The sequence below is a fragment of the Peromyscus californicus genome, unplaced genomic scaffold (assembly GCF_007827085.1).
Source record: "Peromyscus californicus insignis strain IS unplaced genomic scaffold, ASM782708v3 Scaffold_8__1_contigs__length_139910024, whole genome shotgun sequence".
In the NCBI taxonomy this organism is placed as follows: domain Eukaryota; kingdom Metazoa; phylum Chordata; class Mammalia; order Rodentia; family Cricetidae; genus Peromyscus; species Peromyscus californicus.
The window spans coordinates 78973375-78997202 of NW_026294606.1; the positions used below are offsets into that span (position 1 = coordinate 78973375).

General features: G+C 39.6%; 1 protein-coding gene across 1 annotated transcript in view; it reads left to right on the forward strand.

Annotated features, from left to right (window-relative positions):
• Positions 1–21957, forward strand: part of Rab18 (RAB18, member RAS oncogene family) — a 37371-nt gene extending 15414 nt beyond the window's left edge. The window contains exons 3-7 of the mRNA XM_052727367.1: positions 8469–8530; positions 12697–12769; positions 14187–14305; positions 16761–16827; positions 20250–21957. Of these exons, the coding sequence (XP_052583327.1) occupies positions 8469–8530; positions 12697–12769; positions 14187–14305; positions 16761–16827; positions 20250–20425 (497 nt within the window). The 3' untranslated portion in view covers positions 20426–21957. The remainder of the gene's footprint in view (positions 1–8468; positions 8531–12696; positions 12770–14186; positions 14306–16760; positions 16828–20249) is intronic.
• Positions 21958–23828: the final 1871 nt, after the last annotated feature.

Below are 23828 nucleotides of genomic sequence, written 5' to 3' on the forward strand. Positions count from 1 at the left end.
CACCCCTGGGCTAGTGGTCCTAGGATCTATTAGAAATCGGGCTGAGCAAGCCATGTGGAGCAAGTCAGTAGGCAGCACCCCTCCTTGTCTTCCGTGATAGCTCCTGCCCTCCTTCCAGTTCTGTCCTGCTGGAGTTCCTGCCCACACTGCTTTTGATGATAACTTATCTGGAACTGAATGAAACAAAGCCTTTCCTCCCCAACTTGCCTTTGGTCATTGTGTTTCATCACGGCAGTGTAACCCTAACTACGACACATGGTGACACTTGGAAATTCTAGGAGGTTTTTAGTTTTTTGTTCTCATTCTTTTAGATTTTTACATTCTTTCTTTATAATCTGTGTCCTTTCTTTCTCTTACTGTCCTGGCTAAAGATGTGAGGTACTGTATAGTGCTGAGTAGAGGTGGTGAGAGTTGTCCTTATTTCATAACTGGGAGATGCAATAAGGGAGAACATTTCTGACTTCTGTGTGATGTTCATTGTATGTGTTTTGTAGATTCCCTGTATCAGGTGAAGAAATGCTCTTCTATCACAAGCTTATGGGGAAGGTTCCTCAGAAATGCATCGGCTTTTTTTTTTTGTGTGTGTGTGTGTGTGCGCCCTTTGATGAGCAGATCGTCTTCAGTTGAGCATAATAAAGTGTACATTGCTTTATTTTCCCTTTCTAAGATGGGCCCAGGTAGTTGTCATCTTTGTTGTTGTTCTTGACCTACTTTTACATTCATTAAGTAAGGTTTTGTTTAGGATTCCCATTTGTGTTTGTGAAAGATAATAGTCAGTTTCCTTTAACTCATACCTTTCTCTGGTTCTGGTGTCAGTACAATTATAGGACTTATAAAAGAATTAAAGAATTAAGGAAGAGTCCACTTCAGTTTCTCTAAGATTTTGTATAGAATCAATTTAGTTGAACTCACAGGGGCTTTAGAGATTTCTTTTTCATGGGTAGACTTTTAACTACAGATTGAGTTTCTTTAATATGTACAGGAGTTCTCTAGGTCATACATTTATTTAGCTGTTTTGTGGTTGTGGAGGTCAGTGTTTATAGTTATGTTATGATGAAACATGCAGAGTATGAACCATACCATCTTAACCATTTTTACTTATATATTTCACTATCATTCACTGTTATAACACTATTCATTTGTAGAACTTTAAATAATTCTTTACTACATCTTCTCTGCAGTTCTTGGTGACCTTTATTCTACTTTCTGTCTCTGAAGTTTGCCTATTCTAGGTATGTTGTACACGTGGACTTGTGCAGCATTTGTCTTACTGTATATTTGGCTTATTTCACTTAGCAAGGCCAATCCATATTGTGGCATGTGCCAGTACCCAATTCCATTCTTAAATTCAAATAATGTTTCCTTGACTGTGTGCACCGTTTTTGTTGATTCACTGATCTACCACTGCAGACTTGAATTGTTTGTACATTTTGGTGGTTGTAGATGACCACTATGATTGTGTTGTCCACGGATATGCTTGAGTCCCTGCTGTCACTTCTTTTGGGTCTCTACTTAGGTGTGGTCCTGCCACCTTTATCCATACAGTAGTTGTACTTTTAATATTGGGGGAATGCTGGTCTGTGTTTCACAACAGCAGCTGTGCACAGTTCTCCTCTTTATCAGCAGTTCTCAACCTGTGGGTGGTGACCTCTCCTAAGACCATCCTGCATATCAGATATTTTACATTACAGTTCCTAACAGTAGCAAAATTACAGTTACGAAGTAACAACAAAAATAATTTTATGATTGGGGGTCACCAAAACATGAGGAACTGTATTAAAGGGTCACAGCATTAGGAGGGTTGTGAACTACTGCTCTATATATTTGTCTATACTTATTACTTTCCATTTTTTAAATATATGAAATAGCCATGGAAATAGGTATGAAATTCTAGCTCATTGTGGTTTTTAATAAGCATGCCACTAATATCCAGGGGAAGTTGAGCATATTTTTAATATGTTTATTGGCTGTTTATGTTCTTTGCAGAAATGTCTAATGAAATATTGTGGTGATTAGGTGTTTTTATTGTTTGTTGTAGAGGTTCTTAGACATGTGCTGGATTTTCATCTTTTATCAGACACATGATTTGCAAATGTTTTCCCCTATTGTGAGGATTGTCTTTTACATCTTGGCAATTGGTGCATGCTTGGCATTACTCTGTAAGCTCCACCTGCGCATGTGCAGAGGAATCCTTAAAAGCCGACACAGACTCCTCCTGTCTCTCTTCTGCTTTCTCCTCGTCCCCCACCTCTCTCTCTCCTCTGCACGTGCCTCTTCCCAGACCTGGTTACTCTTTTCTGCCCCCCCCCCCCAGTAAAGCTCTGATACTGGGTTTTGTCGGGTCTCTGACCTTTCCTTGAGGGGTAACCAGCGCAGCTTATTATTATTTAAAACCAACAATCAGTAGATCTGTATGTACTGATAGAGTCACACTTTGATGATGTGTGGGAGGTGATGGGAACTTGGGGGAAGGTAGAGAAGCAGGCTACCAGAGGAGTGTATCTAGTGTTTGGCTCCTTTGCCTCTCTCCCTCTTTGCTTCCTGATTGTCTTGAGCTGAAGAACTTTGTTCCATCATGTGGCCCCTGGCATGATGTCCTGCCTCTTCAGTGGCTAACATCTGTGAGGCTAAGTAACTTGAACCATCAGAATTGTGAGCCAAATGAAATATTTTGTCATTTTGAGTTCTTATGTCAGGGATGTTAGCACAGCAACAGAAATCTGACTAACAGAAAGACCTTTATCATTTTGAGGAAATTTCCTTCTATTTCTAGTTTGTTGAGTTTTTTTTTTTTTATCATGAAAGTGTATTGAATTTTGCTTAGTGCCTTTTCTGTGTCAATTAAAATGATCATGTTCTTCCCCCCCTTCATTTTGCTAATGTATTATTTATATTCAGTCATCCTTGCATTCTGTGAGTAACCTTGATTGATTACTTATTAAGTCTAATAGTTTCTGAGTTTGAAGATTTCCTCTTTGAGTCAATTTTGGGAAACGGTGTTTCTAGGAATTTGTTCATTCATCTAGATTATCCAACTTGTTTTCCAGTTTTTATTTAATCATCTTTTCCTTCTGTAAAATTAGTAGCAGAAGTTGATCACCACTGGTCCAAAAATGTACAGTTTGAGTCTATAGCTGAGCACCAGCTTGATGGTGGGGTTGTTATGCAGATGGCACCAAGTCCAGGAATCCCAGAATCTTAAGCATTCATTTCAGATAAGGGTTGCCCAATCTGTAATACTCAGAACTTCCTTTCCTTTTTGTTTTCTGAAACAGGGCTTCTCTGTATAGTCCTGGCTGCCCTAGAACTTGCTCTGTAGACCAGGCTGACCTTGAACTCAAGAGATCCTCCTGCCTCTTCCTCCTCACTGCTCGGCACTCAGAACTTTCATATTAGATTTTTTTTTTTTTAATTTGAGTTTTCTCTTTGTTAGTCTGGTTTATAGCCTTGTTGATCTTTTCCTTTTTAAGTCGTAAAGCTCAGCATCTTCATGGAGGAGAGTAGTCAGAAAGGCCTGCCTTATGAATTAACAAGTGTGAAGGTCAGCCACATGGCAGGGGGAGGGACACTGTAGAGAAAGAGTCGGGCCCAGAGTGTTAATGAAGGCCATGTTTGTTTAAAAAGATAGAAGGAAGAGAAGTTCCGCCGTCCTGGATAATTCAAAAGGTGGGCAGTTACAGAGCTGTGCTGCTTTGACCCTGACAGCTGTACTGGGGCCGGCGTTTATCAAGGGATAATTACTTTGTTTATCTCTTTAGCGTGGCTTAGGCTTCCTAGGAGTGGTCTTTTGGTCAGGAGATTGACATGCCCAGCTAAAATTAGGTCTTGACCCAGGCCAGAGATTCCATTGTCTTGACTGTAAGGTGTTTTCCCTAAATGGGCCTTTATTGCCAATCTAACATTTCCCCCTTTTAAGAGGTATCCCTAAAATTATTTAGGAACCAGATCAGTGTTCAGAGGCCCAGAACGTGTCTGGCTTTTCTGGTCTCCGGTCAGGACAGGACCAAGGACATTTTTAGCTTTTAGTCAAGAAAGAAACTAGCCACTTTTCTTTGGGGTCTTTTTACCCTAAACTGCTTTGCCACTTTCTACCTGCTGCTGTCATCATTCCCTCTGAATGGGTAACCCTAACTGCTGTCAGGCAACTGGGGTAATGACCAGTCAGCTTTCTGCATGGGGTGGTAGTTGAGATACATCTCCAGTGGTCCCATCACAAGGATCCCAAAAGTTCACCACTTGTTTTACTTATCTAGCTGCCAGTTGTGGGGAGTAAAGGAAATTTTTGGCTGATGACTGAAAAGAGCTGCAAGGGGAAAATAAAGGCAAAAGTGATTAGTATTTCAGGTCCTCAGCCAGGAGTCAGGAGAAGCCAGAACTGAGGGCATTTTCTAATTGTCCAAGTCAAAGTCCATTAGAATCTCTTTATGGGCTCACATGCAGCTGTCCATTGGGCTCTTTTTCATTTTTTTACCTTTGGTATCCAAGGCTGGGCTTAAAGGTGATGAACCCCCAAGTAAGGACTCCTCTCTGGGAGAAGCAGATTTTCCTTCTCTCAGCAGTCATCACTTGCCTGTAGTTAGTTCTTTGTCCCTTGTTGGTTATGCGGCGACCATGCCGACGGAGGAGAGTGCTGCATGTATCGGTGACGGAAGAATCACGAGCCATGGTTACCTTTCTAGAGCTTTGGTAGGGGGGGGGGGAATACGGAAAGAGGGGACAGACAGCGCATGCCCGCTTTTTAGGCTGAGACACTGTTGCAGGCTGGTGATGTAATTAAGGACATAATCCTTACATCCCTAGGTGTGGGATTCCCCCCAAACTTCCCCCTTCCATATTAACTTGTCCATTGATACTGCCATTGTTCTGGTCTTGTTTATACAGCCATTTCTAGGAGAGACTGTATCACAGTAGACTTCCTGGTGTTCTGGCTCTTAAAATCTTTCTGCTCCCTCTTTCACCATGTTCTCCCAAGTCAATAAATGCAGGAGCTATGGTGTAGATGTATCCTCTGGGGCTGGACTTGTTGTCATCTGTTGATTTCTGCATTCTGTTCAGTTGGGGCTTTTTGTGATAGTTTCCATTTGTTGTAAAGAGAGGTTTCATTGATGATGGATGATATCTACACTTATCTGTGAGTATATAAGATTTAGAATGTGGTAAGTATGGGGGGCCCAAAACAGCTTGACCACACAGCTGCTATGACAGGCTTACAGACAGGTAACACCCTGATCCAGGAAAAGCCATAAGCTGACTTCACCAAGGGAGGGCCAGCATTGAGGGGAAGAACCTGACTTCCCAAACATTCCAACAGATAAGGTCACCAGATGCCTCTGAGCCTAGCACACACCTATTTCCTTTTTACCAAGATAACCCTAGACAAATGTCAGCTAATTAGGGTCCTGAACTCTGGAAATCCCCTCACCCCAACCTCTGCTATGATAAAAACCCTACCCCTCCTGGGCTCAGGGCTCTCTGCTCTCACTGGTGCATCAGACAGATGGAGAGTCCAAGCTCGAGCTTGAAATAAAGGCTCTTTGCTTTTACATATGGGATTTGGTCTCCATGATGGTCTTTTGGGGGTCCCTGTGTTGATATGGGCATAACAGTAAGTGAATGAAAAAAATGAAATAAAAGGAGGAAGACATGACTACTCCTAAAGTATGCAGAAGATTTTTATTTTAGACATAAAAAAAAAAGTAGGCAGAAGGAAGAGTCCGGGAAGAACATGGCTGGACCATGAGAGGAGAAATGGGGAGGGAGAACAAGAGAGGTGGTCTAGCCAAGAGAACTATGTAGCTGAAATGGCTAAGTTATTTAGGGATCAAGCTGGGGGAAGGGAAGCAGAAGCCTAGCCCCTGGCAGGAAGAGGTTTCGGGTAAGGGTGGGGTGAGAAGTGCTGGAAGGAGTCACAGGTACTGAGTGAGATTTGTCCTTGGTTTGAGACCTAACAATAAGGAATTGTGCTGACCTAGCAAAATGGAGGTGTTATATTCTTATCTAAAGCCCATTACCTCTCTAGGCCAGGGAAGTTGGCTAGGTTTCCAGTATGAAGCATGATTTTCCTCCTGTTGAGTGGTTTTATTTATTTTGTTTGCCATGCTTAGTCCTTATGACTATGGGGCTTATACTAGAGCATGGGAATGCTACCAGTGGCCACATCCTCCATGAAGAGTGATTCTCCCTCCTCCATCAATTACTGCCTGTAGTTCCCCAGTAAGGGGTGGGCCCTGGATATGCCTGCATAGATTAGAAGAGATTTTATACTTTAATTTTTTTTGGACTTTTTAATCCACTGTCCTTTCATTAATTATTGCTTGTTGTTCTAAGCAGAGCTTGATCAATTTCTTTATTACTTGAGCTCAACATACGAATTTGTGTGTGTGTGTGTGTGTGTGTGTTTGTGTGTGCTTATGTGCATATATGTCTTTGGATCTTTGTCATATAGAAGACTAGATATAATGCATATTTTTACTTAAGTTTTATATGTAATGGATTACCAGAAGACCTCCAAAGATTACTGATATACTAGTGTATTGTGACATATTTTTAAAAATAAATGTAAAGCTTACTTTTTAGAAAACATTTAGTAAGCTAGGCAGTGGTGACACATGCCTTTAATCCGAGTACTTGGGAGGCAGAGGTAAGTAGATCTCTGTGAGTTCGAGGCCAGTCTGGTCTACAAAGTGAGTTCCAGGACATCCAAGGCTATTACACAGATAAACCCTGTCTCAAAAAACAAAAAACCGCCGGGCGGTGGTGGCGCACGCCTTTAATCCCAGCACTCGGGAGGCAGAGCCAGGCGGATCTCTGTGAGTTCGAGGCCAGCCTGGTCTCCAAAGCGAGTTCCAGGAAAGGCGCAAAGCTACACAGAGAAACCCTGTCTCGAAAAACCAAAAAAAAAAAAAAAAAAAAAAAACCAAACAAATGAAAAATTTAGTATGCTGGTTGTGGTGGCTCATACCTTTAATCCCAATACTTGGGAAGCAGAGGCAGGCAGATCTGAATTTGAGGCCAGCTTGGTCTACAGAGTGAGTTCTAGGACAGCCAGGACTACACAGAGAAACCCTGTCTTGGAAAACAACAAGAACATAAGAAGAAAACTAGTATGTGAGGATGTTGCTCATTTTAGTTTGCTTTGTTGTGAATTAATTGTGACAAGCTCGTAGGATCTTGTTTTGAGCTAATGTTTCCTTCTGGCCAGTAGAGTAGCCTGCACTGATGATATTTTAAAGACATGTGAACAGTTACTGCTCATTTGGGCCAGATGGTCTGTATCAGCTCCCTTTCCTGGAAAGGAGAAAAATTATTGTGTGTGGCCTTATTTGATTTCTTGTGAAGCCCTCCTTAATATTCATAACAGCTTTTTAGAGAACTTTGGGCCAAAGTTCTTTTTACTTAGGAAGACTGGTAGAGAGGTTGCCTAAGTGTTTTTATACACATTAAAAAAAATAATACAGTTGCATGTGATCATTGAATAAGTTATATAAAACTTCTTTCTTCATAGGAAAAAAAGTTGAATTCATAAGACAAGGAGAAGGTGACCCTTTTACATGTTTACTAGTTCCCCAGCCACTTACAGCTAAGATTTGTGTTAGTGGTTGAGTTTGGTAAACAACACCCTTTTTTTTTTTTTTTATTAATTTTAAGTTTTTGAGAATTTCATGCATGAGTATATTGTAATTACATCATTCTTCTTTTTCCTCTCTAACTCATCCCATACCCTTCCCGTATCCTTTCCTGAATTCATGACTTCTATTCTTATTACTGTTTTACACACACACACACACACACACACACACAGAGAGAGAGAGAGAGAGAGAGAGAGAGAGCGAGAGAGAGAGAGAGAGAGAGAGAGAGCGCGCCTACTTAGTCTAGTTACTGAGTCTAGTTAGTGACACCTGTATGCACTTGTGTTTAGGGCTGACCATGTAGGATTGGGAACCTATCAGAGGGCTCGTCTCTGAAGTAAACTGATTCTTTCTCTTAGCAGCCACTGACTGATTACCTGCAGTCTTCTTTAGGGATAGGGCCTTATAAAATTTTACCCAGTTCGTGTTCGTGTGTTAACCTATGTGGTCTTGTGCAGGCAGCCATATTGCTGGCAGTTCATGGGTGTAGTGCCCTTGTCATGGGTTAGACAGTACTCTAGTCCTTGAAAACAGCCATGATCTGCAATCAGAAAAAAAACCCACTCATTTTTGGATTAGCACTTTAATTGTAGCTGCTGAATTTCAGTCTGCACAGTGATCATCGCAGTTAAATTTGAGCTTTCCTTTTCCAAGTCCTAAAGCCCTCTTCCCATCTATTAATCCTGAGCTGTCCTTATTAATACCTTCAGCTTTCATGTCTAGAGTTTTCAGAAGTGAGACATTGATAAAATATTTTTTCCTTTTTTTCTGGTTTTCTTTATAATAAATTTAAAAATCATATTTTACTGGATGACTTACCAAAATTTTCATTTCTTCAAGGTGTTGACTTTAAGGTGAAAACGATTTCAGTGGATGGAAATAAGGCTAAACTTGCAATATGGGTAAGAATTTTTAAAATGTATTTTTATTTTATTTATTGTATGTCTATATGCCGTGTTGTGCAGGTGTTATAGGAGGTTTTGAGTCGCCAGCTATGGGTGTTGGCAGCCCAATTCAGATCCTCTAGAAGAGCTGTGTTTTAGGTAGAGTTTTCTTACTGTGAGAGAGGCCATGACCACGGCAACTCTTATAAAGGAAAACATTTCATTAGGGCTGGCGAACCTCCCACTTTGTGCATGTGTGCGTGCTTATCTAGTTGTTGGGGTTGTAAGGCTAGCAGCGGAAATGGTGGCTGAAAGGGTGTGTATGTGAAGATCTGCCACTGTCTTCACTCCCACTGATCGGATTGTCATATGCACTCCTCCAGCACCTTCATTTCTGTACGCATTACTATCCTTTCTCATTTATGTCTCTCTAATAACTTTTTACTTACATTGTATTTCCGAGTTTTTCTGATCATGGTCATATTTGCAAACAATTTACTTCTGTTCATAGTCCACTTTATATTAACATTTGTTTTTTCCATGATTTAAAGTCTTTATTATAAAGAATTATGTTATTGTAACCATCTTCTGACATATAGGACTGGTATATACTTCCATGCTGATTCTTTATCTTCATAATGTAAGCAGTCACATCAGATAGTAAATAAATTCTAAAGTTTCCCAGGCATAATAAAGAGATTTTATGACTCGTAGATTTTTTTGGTGCTTAAACAATTTATTATCAGTCTGTTCTGTTTACTTTCAACTGAATTCTCACTTAGCTGTAATAAAGGACTATTTCTGGAAAAATAAAATCTTTACATAATAAAAATGTTCACTCTTTGCTTGGTATGTTTTCTATGTCTTACGAGTGTGTATAGCCCTGACTCTCTTACCCTGTAGGATTTTTACAGTTTGTCACACCACTCAAAGCTTGGTGAAGATAATGTGGAATGGGAAGGAAACTTAGGGGATACTTTTGCCTTTTCAAAGCTTTTTGGTATTTATTTGATCTGGTTATTTATTTTCTTTATAACATCTGAGTGTCATGTCATATTTGGGGAGAAGGGCTTCTGGACAATATTAGGAATGTCTGAGTCCATAATTTACCCTAATTTCTGCTGTGTTGTTTATAGAATACAGTGAGTGAGTTCCTCTCCTTGTTAGCTTCATAGCCCTGCCCCCACTACTTCCAAAGTGCACACTCACCATGATACACATGGCCTGTGGGAGCTTGTTTTCTCTTCTTTTCTACACCTTTGCCTCACTTGGACGCTCTGAATTCTGTTATTTAGCCTTCCTCGGGCTTTCTCAGCCCTTGGGTTTAATCCATATTTGTCTTTAGTAATCTTTAATTTCCTTGCCTTTCCCTATTAGAAAATAAAACCACAGCATACAAAAGGATTGGCTTCTTTCATCTGAACAAAGATGGCAATATACTTAACATTTATTTCTGGTTTTAAGACAAACACAAGCAAAAGTTTGATGTCTGACTATTAAGTTCACAGTTATTATAAAATCTCGTCTAATGCTGTGGTACAAGAAATTATCATACTAACACATTTGTATAAATAAATGAATCAAAAAGTGCCAAGGGTTTAACATCTGGTCTTAGTTAAGTTTTCACATACAAATTGTCAAAATTACTTTCACATACAAAATGATCGAAATTACGTGGTGTGTGTGTGTGTGTGTGTGTGTGTGTGTGTGTGAGGAGGGGAGGGGGACTGTGAATGAGTGAGGGCACACAGTGCCACAGCATGCTTGTAGGTGAGGAAGTAACTTTTCAGAATCTGTTATCTCCTTCCACCATGGGATCCCAGGGTCAAGCACAGGCAGCTCTGACCTCCTTAGCCATCTCAGCTCCAGGCAGTTTTGAAGTTGTTCTCGGCATTCATACTAGATTGCCCTGTGCTTGGCCTAGAAATTAATTTATTGGAATTTTCTGTTTCACAACTGACCTTGTGAAACAGTTTTTGAATTGTGAAACAGTTTTGCTATTGATAGCTTTTCTTCTGTTCCCTTTCTCTCTTTGAAAACAAAGACAAAGACAACAATAAAAATTAAAACACAAACAAACAAACCTGGAGTATTTAAATGCTTCTCATGATGAAATTCTGAGAATTCCAGTATTGTGGATATTGAGTAGTTGAATGTTGTTGCTTCTTTGTATGTAAGTAATTGCTAAAATATGTTTCTGACAATAACTTGTCTTTTTACAGTATAATTTTTATTTTATGTGTATGAGTGTTTGCCTGCATGTATTTCTGTGTACCAGGTGCATATTTGGTGTCCCCAGGGACCATAAAAGGGCATTGGGTTCCCCTGGAACTGGAGTTACAGACTATTGTGTTTGACTAGATGGATACTAGGAACAAAACCCTGGTCCTCTGCAAGAGCAGTAAGGGCTTTTAACTGCTGAGCCATCTCTCCAGCCAGTGTTTCATTTTCCTGAATTGGATTGTCTCAAATAGATGCAGATTTAAGTCTCTGACCATTGGTAATGTATGTTTTCCTGGCTTTCAATGAAGTAGATTTCATGTGTGATTAAAAGTCTTAAGCCCAACATGGCAGAAAACCTTTATTTAGTTGCATTCTGTTTGGGTGTATTGAAAAAAGTTGCATTCTATTGTGGCAGAATTATACACTTAATTCTTCTATCACTTGAAAGTTGTATCATGGTTCCCAGTTGACTTCTTTTACAAACTTGAGTCTACAAACTTGATTAAAATATTTACCTCTATCATTATCAATTATGATCTGCTTTAGATAGTATGTCTGCTTGATGAAGCTTTAGTTTATAAAATTGCTTTTTAAAACTTAAGTATGTATGCAAATTGAGTGATTGTAAGTGAGAGGGAGGTTTTGCAAGAACCTTTAAGCCTGAGGAATTTGAAGAGAGAAATTGGTTTTTCACTACAATTTCCTGATCAGGAAGTTTAACTGTGTTATGTCTTTATCTGAAATGTACCAGAGCTAGGGGTATCGTCCTTTGCTGCTATGAATCTGGGAGCAAGGATGGTGTATTTCAAAGCTCTTCATGCTGGAAGTAGTTTTCCTCTTAAGTGTCTCTTGTGAGACTCTGAATTTCCTCAGATACTCTCTGTTGTTTTACAGCATTCTCTTCTTTGGCCAGACAAAGACACTCCATATTGCTGGCACCTCTTGTTGCTGTTTGAAAATTCCTCTCCAATCTTAACAAACATCTCAGAGGTTATGGACACTTTTTATGTCTTCAGGAGCTTGTACTTGGTCCATAGCAAACCTTGCTTTTGCACAGTGATCCTGGCAGCTAAGATGAGGTTTGATGTGTGTCTTTACTTTCATTTGGGTTACCTTATATCAGCAGCACAGGCCAGATAGTAAATATTTAAACCTTAAACTGGGCCATATACTGATATTAATGGGCCTGGCTGTTACTAAGACTTTATTTAGTAACCCTTTCATTATAATAGGTTAAAGCAGCAGTTTGCCAGATGCAGCTCTGTAAGATCCTAGATACCTTGAAACACAATCCAGGGGTGCTGGAAAGACCAGGAAGGAGGCCTGGAAGAAGATGAAATTAGTCCCTCCCCCCTTCCTCCTCCTCCTCCTTTCTCTCTCTCTCTCTCTCTCCTTCCCTGCCTCTTCCCTCCTCCCAGTTTAGTACATTTTGTTTTGTGTATTTTCCTAAAAGAAAATATAGCCTCTTTTGAAGCAGATCTTTAAAATCCCTCCCCTGAAATAAACTACTCCTGTATTTCTCTAAATCGGTGGTCCTCAGCTGCACTTCATCATAGCAACCTAGGAAGATTGGGTTTTCCTTCCCCAACCTAGATTGCCTGGATGGATTCTGTCAGAATCTTCGGAGATTAGACATAAATGTTCCCAGATAATTTGATTGTGTATCTGAAGTTTAGAATCATGCGTTCAAAGAACTGCGTTTCATGTGTGATAAAAATCTGAAGACTGTAATGGCAGAAAACCTTCACTTGTGTTTTTCTAGAGATGACCCAGTCATGCAAATTATTATCAATCTAATTTTAATTGATTTTATATGTGTAACACTTACTAGTAAATGTGCATTGTATTTAAGTTCTAAGTGTTTTTAATAATTTTTTGACTTGCTTGAATATGCTCAATAACATTGAAGATATGATATTTATACTTTGCTTTACTTAGTAATAATTGATTGTCATTTCCAGGATACGGCTGGTCAAGAGAGGTTCAGAACATTAACTCCCAGCTATTACAGAGGTGCACAGGGAGTTATATTAGGTAAGTATTTTACTTTAATATGTTATCCATTGATAAATACTATCCATTGTTAAATACTCTCCATTGTTTAAAATACTATCCATTGAAATTTCTAATCTAGAAAGATTAATATTTTAATTTTCTTTAGGGGTACTTTTTTATGTGTATGTGTTCATATATATGTAATTGTAAGTTATAGAGACTTTATTTGATACTATTTAACATTAAACTTAACTTTTTTCAACTCTGTGTGGAAATTTAAAAAAGAGAAGACCATTATCTTTGGTTTTAAAAAACACATTGATGAGGACATAAATTGAAAATTAGCCCATATCTGTCCCAGAGCATTACTGAAACTGGTCTTCATTTATCAGTAAATTAACACTTGCTTCAGTCTGTAAACAGAGTATTTGTTATTAAGTAGAATCTGTTTTATCAAAAGTAGCACTAAACACCAGTTAGGGTTCATAATCAATCAAAATTTAAAACCAGAATATTTGGTTTTCAGATAATCTGCTGAGGTCATAGTCATCCTCCATTTGATTGTTATTTTTTAAGAGTGGCAAACAGTTTGGAAACTGAGCTCATGATGCAAGATGATACAAGACAAAAGTAACAACAGAGGAAGCCACACAGGATGAGTTTCACTTGGTTTCTGTCATAAGTAGCGTTTCTTTTGATGTGATGAAACACCGTGACCAAAAGCAAGTTGGAGAGGGAAGGTTTTTTTGATTTATACTTCCACATCATAGCTCATCATTGAAGGAAGTCAGGACAGGAACACAAACAGGGCAGGCACCTGGAGGCAGGAGCTAATACAGGGCTTTGGAGGAGTGGTGCTTACCAGGTGCTCCTCCTGGCTTGCCAGCCTGCTTTCTTATAGAACCTAGGACCATCAGTCCAGGTTTGGCACTATCCATAATGGATAGAGCCCTCCTCCATCAATCACGAGTTAAGAAAATGCCCTACAGCTGAATCTTATGAAGGCATTTTCTTAATTGAGGTTTCCTCCTTTCAGATAATTGCAGCTTGTATCAAGTTGATATAAAACTAGCCAGCACAATAATGACACTGACTTTTTTTAAAGGTACAAATTCTGATCCTTGTTAAAAAAAAAAAAAGAGGTTCATAGATGTTTAAAGTCATGTAATATTTTGATATCCTGTTAAGATTTAGATTAAGATATTGTGCTCAGGTAGACCTCAACATTCTCAAGCTGCAGTTTTGTTTAACTTATTGTCAGTTGCCACATAGGGAATAATGTTACTATGTGTGTTAATGATTTAAATTTGTTTTAAGTATTCACTAGTAAGCAATGAAGGATTAACAAAAAACAGACTTGCTTATACACTATTGTTAGCTTTTAGCGAGTATCAAAAATAAGTCATTGCTCTTATTTTGTGTGATTTTTAAATTAGTGGCTTTGCTTTCATTTCAGTTTATGATGTCACAAGAAGAGACACCTTTGTTAAACTGGATAATTGGTTAAATGAATTGGAAACATACTGTACAAGAAATGACATAGTAAACATGCTAGTTGGAAATAAAATTGATAAGGTAAAAAGCAGACACTTGACATTTGGGTAGCTCTTTTTGGGAGGGGAGAGGAAGAGAAATGAGATTTAAACACAGCACTTCCTGCATGCTAAACACATGTTCTACTATGGAGCTGCATCCCAACCTTTTTTAATTTTAATGCTAGCTTACCTAGCTGGTCCCAGAATTAAAATCCTCTCAGCCTTTGTCTTAGTTTGGGTTGCTATTGTTGTGAAGAGACACCATGTCCATGGCAAGTGTTATAAAGGAAAACATTTAACTGGGGCTGGTTTACAGTTCAAAGGTTTAGTCTAGGATCATGGTGGGCAGCATGGCAGCATGCAAGCAGACATAGAGAAGTAGTTAAGAGTTCTACATCTTGGTCCACAGGCAACAGGAAGTGAGCTGTCTACCACACTGGGTATAGCTGGAGCATGTGAGACCTCCAATACCACCCCCACAGTGACACACTTCCTTCAATAAGGTTACACCTACTTCAACAAGGCTACACCTAATAGTGCCACTTACTATGGGCCAAGCATTCAAACACATGAGTCTATAGGGGACATACCTATTCAAGCCACCATATTCCACACCCTGACCCCATAGACTTGTAGCAAAATGCATTTAGTTCAACCTTAAAAGTCCCCATAGTCTATCACAGTCTCAACAGTGTTTAAAAGTCCAAAGTCTCTTCTGAGATTCATATAATCTCTTTAACTGTAATCCCCTATAAAATCAAAATAAAAAACAACAGATGATATACTTACAACATATAATGGCACAGGATATATATTACCATTCCAAAAGGGAGGATAGTGAGGAAATACTGGACCAAAGCAAGACCGAAAACCAGCTGGGCAAACTCTAAACTGCATCTCCATGTCTGATGTCAAAATGCTATTCAGATCATCTTTCAGTGTTGTTGACTGCAACACACTTCTTTCTCTTGGGCTGGTTCCACTCCATTAGCAGCTTTCCTCAGCAGGTATCCCATGACTCTAGCACCCCCAACATCTTGGGGTGTCCAAGGCAATCCAGGCTTCACCTTCACAGCTTCATACAATGGCCTCTGTGGGCCTCTCCACACAGGGACATTCCTGCCACATGCCTGGCCTCAGCAGCTTTCCTTAGTCCAGAGAAAGGTTCCATAAGGCCTTTCTTTTATCCTTGACTCTAAAGCCAGAACCACATGACTGAAGCTACCAAGTTCTGCTGCTTGCTGGGGCTGGAACATGGTCCCCTCATTTAGTTACATCTCTGTCAGCTTTCTGATTTTCCTTCACTGCCTAAGCCTTGGCTGTCTTGGAACTTGCCCTGTAGACCAGGCTGGCCTTGCCTTTGTCTCCTAAGTGCTGGGATGAAAGGCGTGTACTACCACACCTGGACCTAAGCTCTTCTTTAATTTCTTTTCACAATTTGGAATCCTAGTTAGATGAAGTCTTGCCTTCAGATCTCCACTCTCTTTTTCCCACTTAATGTCAGGCTTTCCTTTAATCTGTTTATCTCCTTGAACACAGGATTTAGCTCCATTTCACTTCCTGGAACCCTTTTCTCCTCAAGTTGTATGTACATTTTGTATTTTTCCTTTCTCAGATTGCTTGTTTTCATTATAGATCTTCAGAAGAGAACACTAATACCCCATAATAGGAATTAATCCAAAACTCTTCACTTTAGCCTCAGGCAGACTTTTTGAACAAGGACAAAAAACAGCCACATTCTTCACCAAAATGTCCTAGGACTGGCCTCTAGGCCACATACTAATATTCTCCTCTGAAACCTCTTGAGCCGGCCCCCCCCAGGTCAAATCCCCTCAGCACCACTGTCTTCCAGGCTCCCACTAGGATGGCCCATTGAGCCCCACTTACAGTGGTCAACTGCTCTTCTAATCTATAGTTCCAAAGTCCACATTCCTCCAAACAAGAACATGGTCTGGCCTATCACAACATTACTCCAGTACCTAGTGCCAACTTCTGTTTTAAAGTTTCTGTTAGTGTGAAGAGACACCATGACTGTGGCAACTGTTACAAAGGAAAATATTTAGTTGGGGATGGCTTACAGTTTAGAGGTTTAGTCCATTATCATCATCATGGCAGGAAGTGTGGCAGCACGCAGGCAGACATGGTGCTAGAGAAGGAGCTGAGAGTTCTACATCTTGATCTGTAGGCAGCAGGAAATGAACTGTCTATCACACTGGGCATAGCTTGAGCCTATGAAACCTCTAAGCCTGCCCCCACAGTGACACACTTCCTCCAACAAGGCCACACCTAATAGTGCCACTCCCTATGGGTCAAGCAGTCAAACACATGAATCTATGGGTGTCATCCCTATTCAAACCACCACAGCCTTCTAAGTTGTTGGGAATACAGGCACACCCCACCATTCAGATGGTTCTAAGCAGTTGAGAATACAGTCATGCCTCACCACCTCTACAAATGGCTGGCAGCTTTTAAAATTTGCTGCTTTTATCTTTTAGGAAAATCGTGAAGTTGATAGAAATGAAGGCCTGAAATTTGCACGCAAGCATTCTATGTTGTTCATAGGTAAGTGAGTAAGTGAATCTTTCCAATCTTAAGGAAAAAATTTTAAATTGTGGTTTTGTTGAATTATTTCCTTAAAGAACCATAAAATATATGCAGTTCATTGTTGTCTAATGATACATAATATAACAGTAGAATGAGATTCCTCTTCTTTTGGTTGAAATCATAGAGTATAGTTGGTTGAAATCATAGAGTATAGTTGAATTGTACCCACTGGTACACAGGGTATCAGCATCATCTGAGAATTTGGTACTAATAAAAATGCATCATCCCAAGCCCTAACCCAGTTTTTCAGTTGGAATCTGAGTTTTAGTGATATCTTTGTATGGTTTCTAGGCATACTAGTATTTGAGGCTCAAGGTTGGCAAGCTAAAACATGGACCACTCCCCCATTATATTAAATACAGGGATGCTTAAAATTTACTTACTGCCTTTGGCTGCTTTTATGTTACGTGAATGTTTGTAGTTCTCATCAAGCTATATGGCTCACAAAGCCAAAAATACTTAGTCTCTGGCTGTTTGCAGAAGGTTCTCAACCCCCTCTCTAGAAGAGTGATCTGAATCATCTGTGAACTTTCTTCTCTGCTCTCATGGAACTAAAAGTATCTTAAAAGTACAGGCTAGAGAGATGGCTCAGCAGTTAGGAGTGCTTACCACTCTTCAGAGGACCCACATTTGATTCCCAGCACCTGTGTACATGACTCACCAATCCATGGAGATCTTTTGGCTTCCACAGGCACCAGCCCATGAGTTTGCGTGTGTGAACACACACACACACACACACACACACACACACACACACACACACACACACACACAGAGTCTTGTTTAGAAAAAATTACCCACACTGATTCTGATGTGGCAGCAACTTTTGGAATTAGTGATCTAGTTATCCTGTGTTATTCAAATACTAGGAACCTGCAGATGGACTCGAAGCAGGATGGTGTAAGTGGCTGGTGAGCTGCTGTTCTGAAGGGAATTGAATGCCACCTTTACTATTGAATTGCTGCATGTCCCACATCTCCATATATTAGCTTTCTCCATTTTTCATGACATGGAGGATATAACATTGAACAGGCAGACAAATGCTCTGCCCTCTGGAGCTTGCATTCTAGTGTAGAAAAGCAGGTTTAACAAGTAAGCAGTGCTATGAAGGAAAGAAAGGGGGAGAGAGTACTGGCCTGGTGACCACACAGGGAAAGCTATTGACGTGGTTGAGCAGAATGCCAGTGTGCACATCTAGATGCTGAGACGGTGGCAAGTTTTCTAGAGGTAGGGACAGCATAGTGTGTTTAGAAACAGAAAGGAAGCTTGTGGACTGGAGCTTAACATGCATTCGGGAGAAAGAAGCTGGTAGGACATGAGATTAGAGTATGGTAACAAGATGAAATACATACTACATGTGTGCAGCAGAAAGCCATGCAATAGTTGGTACTCTTCTAGAGTACCTTACATGTAGAATGTGGTCTATGGAGTGAAAGCAGGAAGCTGATTCTTCTCTTTCTGTGGTCCAGAGGAATAAAGCTGGTACACCTGCAACCAGCGGATCTTGGAAAATTGAGAGCTCTGGGAGATACTCTGAATGTTCAAACTGACAGTATATGTGGGAAAATTGGGTGAGGCCAAGGAAAGAGAGCAGTTAAAGACAACTACAGAGTTTTAGCTTGACCAAGTAGTAGGTGGGTTGTATTTCTGTTACCTGGGTGTGGAAGACTGGGGTAAAGCAGATTTGATACGGGGAAGTGAGAATCAAGAATTTTACTTAGACATAGGATGAGACAGTGTTCAGATATCCAGTAGACATGCTAGTTGTTTAAGTGGCATTTAAAATGCTGTGATTAGTGAAATTGTTCCAAGAATGTGGATTCAAAAGGGCCGGAGATTGACCTCTAGAATATTCCAATGAGGGGCCAGCAGAAAGGCCATGAGTGACATGCCATTGAGACAGGAGGATTCCAAGGCATATTGACTGTGCTGGGAGTCACAGGAGTGAGAGTATTTAAAGAGGGAAGTGATAAGTAATACCAAATGCCAAGGATGTCAGGTGAGGTGACCAGAGGAGTCAGTGCTGATGGCCGTGAAAGGAATGCCCTTAATGGACTTGTGGGAACAAAAGCCAGAGTAGACTGTGCCTGCCCCTACACACAGCACACCCTCTCAGAGTTTCAGTTACCATGGTCAGTCTTGTTCTGCAAATATGAAGAACAAGATTTTATTAGAGCATATTATAATAATTGCCTAATTTTGTTATTAATTATTGTTGATAATTTATTACTGTGCCTAATTTAAAAGTTTATCATAGGCATGTATGCGTGTATGCGTAGGCACATATAGGTAGACGTGGAAGTTCCCTGGTACATGTGCCCCTTGGATGGGATTGGCTGCTGCCTGTTGAGGAAAGCTTGTGGGTGAGTTGGTGAAAGCAGCGTATACAAACAACATTCTAGGATGGTTTCCATGAAGAATAGAGACAGTGGGTGGCTCCGTGGTAGGTATGTGGACTCTAGAACAAGTCTGTCTTGTTCATAAGATGGAAAATATTAGCAGACATTTAGATTGAATGATAATGTTAGAAAAGAGTGCATGAGCCTTTGGTAAATGAGAAGGGGTGGGGTCCCGAGAGCTGGAGAAGGGGTGGTTTGGGCAGCAGCATGGGCAGCTCACCTTTCCACAGGCAGAGTAACAGGACAGGCAGGAAGCTTGTAAACTTAATAATGGGATGACCAGAGAATCTTTGCCAAATTGTTTGTTTCTTCTGTTGCCCCACTCCCAAACATCTTTTTCACCCTAGATCAGCAACTGGAGGTTTAGCTCAGTGGTAGAGCACACATGCCTATCATGCACAAAGCCATAGATTCAGTCCTCAGTATTAAAAAACTGAAAGACTCTGGAGTGTCATCTGTGATAGAGTAGTAAAGAAGGAATGCAAGGAATCATCCGATAGTGAGAAAGACCAATAAGCACTCAGCTTACAGGGCCCTGAGAGCACACACAGAATGCACCAGTGGTTGTGTGTCATCTAGCTGTATGTCATACATAGCTCCAGATTTAGAAAATTCAAGTTAGTCGTTTACATTGGAGCATGGGTTTCCTTATTTGAAACTAGGAATGCTATCTGCTTTGGGGGCTCATTTGAAGAATTAACTGAAAACTTAAGAAAAAAGCTTAGACCACTGTTTGAGTAGTGCCTTACGAGTTGCAGTTGCTTTACAAATCTTAGGGCTAAACTCATACACTAGTGGGTAGACTTAAAGTAGCTGTGTGTGGAGTGGAGTAAATTTACTAATTCTAAACCTGTGGCAAGAAATTGCTGATTTGATTATCAATATCTTGTAAGCTTCTATTTATGCCATAATAATTCTCCAGAAACACATGAGAATATGTCCAACAAAAATTATACTGTGTTCCTTTTCCTTGAATTTTAGAGGCAAGTGCAAAAACCTGTGATGGTGTTCAGTGTGCCTTTGAGGAGCTTGTTGAAAAGATCATTCAGACACCTGGACTGTGGGAAAGTGAAAACCAGAACAAAGGAGTCAAGCTGTCACACAGGGAAGAGAGCCATGGAGGAGGAGCCTGTGGTGGTTACTGTTCTGTGCTATAAACTCTGGGGAGTCCATCTTGCATAGTTGATCAGATAGTGACATCTTTCTGTATATAAACTCTTAACTGCTATTAGGGACCTTGCAGTTTGCACATAATCGTTTTTATCATGGCAGTGAGTATTTGCAAGAAATCCCCTCATTGGCTTTCCCAGGTGAAATGTTAGGGTACGCATGCACAGTTTGCAGTCTATAGTTTTTTATGTAACGTAAAATAGGTGTACCTTCATGAGTACATTTGATTTTATGATTTACATTTATCATGTCATTTTTTAAAAATATCATCTGTCTAGTATATGTTGCTGCAAGTCTGCTTTTGTTCTCCTTTTTGCTTAAATACTCTGATCAATTACTGAATTACTTGGTATGTAGAACTAGAACCATGGGAAGGTATGCAGGTATCATCAAGCCTATCCAGTTTCCCTTGAGGAATAACAAAGCATGATTCACAGCTTTTCTAGGATGTTTGAGAGTCTTAGTACTAAGTAAAATTCTCAGTTCAGAATGTAGCCCAGGCCAATTCATAATTAAATCTCTATTTGTTCTGATGATGCTTCCAAAATAGTATTGATAAGTTAAAGCAGTTTGGTATTTTAATTTACTCCAGTGATTAGCTCAGTTACCTGGAGCTTTAATCCATTGCACACATTGGGTTCCTGATCCTTGGTGCAATGTTTTAGTTACATGGCATCTGGCAGGATGGCAGTAATGCTTTCCCTCATTTGGGATTCAGAAGGACATGAACAGTATAACTCCTTCAAATACTTCCACTTTTAAAAACCCAACATCTTTTTTCACAGTGTTGGTAGTGTTTGTCCAGATGCCTCACTGTAGCTTGTGTAATGACTATCTGTAGCTTATGGCTTCCATAAATGGCTAATTGCCATTCAAAAACCTCCTTCTGTGTTTCGAAGCTGGGGGAGAAAACACTAAATGATAATTTGAGAAAGGTGTATTGCTTCCAGATTCTGAATGGTGGGGAAATGCTATTACAATGAGATTGTTGATAATTTACTGTAACAAGTAGCCAATAGTTTATTAAAAACCAACCTGTACAGAATAATAAACCTTTTCCACAGTATTCAGTTTTCTAACTCCTTGTTATAGTACATTGTATGTTTTTTCACTCATCCATTATTTAATTTACATTGACCTATGCTATTTATGCTCAATAAGTAATATGTACTTAGGCTAGTCACTGTATTATCCCTCATTAAGATTCTGATATTAATTTTTGCAGTTATCTCTATGTACAATGGTAAATGATAAACATTTTTGTGTACCTTTGCAATATGTGTGTTAGTGGGTTTACTTCAGCTTGGCTTTTTTCTGAACAGGGTGTCTTCATGTATGAAAACTTTACATTTTACTTCATTTATACTTGGTAGTCTACATGTGATTAGAGCTTTTATACATTCTGTATATTTTTATTAAATATAAGACTTTTGCTTCTATAATGTTAGAGAAAGGTAGCTCACAATACACTTATAATTTGGTCATGTTGCATTAAATTTTAGATTTATGTACATTTTGAGTCTGTCCTGACAAGACTTTTGCTTATTCTTGTTCCATGAGTTACGTCATCTTTATTACCATTAGATTGTCATTTTGATTTGATCAGAACTTAAATATGAGTCACTTAAATGTAACTTTTAAAAATTAATTGTGGTGTATGGAGAGGTGGTTCATTGGACAAAGTACTTGCTGCACAAGCTTGAGGACTGTTGTTTGCATCCCCAGAACTCACCTAAAATGCCAGGTGAGTAGCCGCAACTGTAGCTCCAACACTCAGAAGGTGGAGACAGAGTCTCCAGAATCAAGCTAGTGAGCTAGAGTACTCATGTTGGCAAGCTTTGGGTTCAATTGAGAGAGACTTTGCTTCAAAGAATAAAGTGGAGAGCAATTGAGGAAGCCTCAGTATTAACCTCAGGTCTCTATCTATATACATGTGGGCACACATATAGGAGCCCATACACTCAAATAAATTAATGTTGATAGGTTTATTGTATAACTTTGTATTGTTTGCTATCTCTAGATAGACTTGTACAGGAACTACATTTTCCCTTACTATCCTCAACAAGAGGACATGTGAATATAGGACTCAAATACATTAATGTGGCTTTCATTTCACTGTGTGTTTGAAAGATTACTGTTTCATAGTAAAGGTTTTGTAAGTGACTACTTTAATACCTAAAATCAGACACTTATATAACAGTTTTGCTGATTCTTTTCAGAATTACTTGAAGTAATCTTGAGCTCTTTGCAGATGCTATTAGGACATGGTATTTGAGTTTTAGGAGAACCAGCATAGACTTAAACTACTGAATTATTTTTAGTCAGTGAGTAGTAGTGAGCATTTATTGAAGCTTCCTGGGTACTTGCTGTACTACAAACTGAACTGTCTTTTAAGGCCTTGTCTAACTTCATGGTATTTGTCTATTGTGCCCATTTTATCATTTTTTTTTTTTTTAGTTTGTTTTGTTGTGGTTTGTTTTTTTTTTGAGATCATCTCACTGTGTGTCCCAGATAGGCCTCAAACTCTCAGTCCCCTTGCCACATCCTTTAGAGGTTTGGATTGTGTGTGTGTGTCCACCATGTCAGGCCATGTCCATTTTAATGAGGAAGGTGATCAAACAGGTATGTGATGCAGTTTTCTAAGGTCCCATGATGCTCAGTGATGCAGCTAGGTTCCTATCAAGGAGGTTTTACTACTGCGCCTGAACTCTTGATCTCCTCACTGGTTAGTTACTAGCAGCTTAACACACCTGAGCTGAGTTTGCCCGTTTTTCTTCACATTCCATTGCTGTCTGTAGTAGAAGTATTTCAGATCTGTTATTTGTAGAATGAGTCCCATAGATAGAAAGCTCTCCCTGGAGTTATGGATCTAAAGGTCCAGGCAGCAAAGCAAGTGAAATAAAGGTCCAAGATTTAGGAAGGATATAAAGACGTATGGCACCAGCGCTCTCTGTTTGTTATTGGGCATAAAAAGAAATTCAGTTTGGAAATGGTCTTTTGCTTAAAATCAAAACTGGGGTGGGTGAGGATATTTCAAGAATTGAGTGGCTGTGCAAAGATTCATTCTAGTTAAATGCAGCAGAGTTAAACATGATTGTGGACTGCATACTCAGGAGTCATAGTTGTCTCCTCAGTGTGGGACTGAAGTGTTCTGTGCACCAGTGGCTGTCCGTCTATTGCTACCACAGACTCATTCAGATCCACAGTATGTTTGGAGTATGGTTTGGGTGCATGGTTTTTCTGAGGGTTTTCTAAGGGTCATAAGAAAAAATAGGTATTATGGTTTAGAAGTCTTCTTAGTATTCAGGTATTAGGCTTCTATTATTATTTCTTGAGTCTACTAGAAATACTTAGCAAGTTTTTTATTGTTTTTTGTCCACCCAGTTCTCC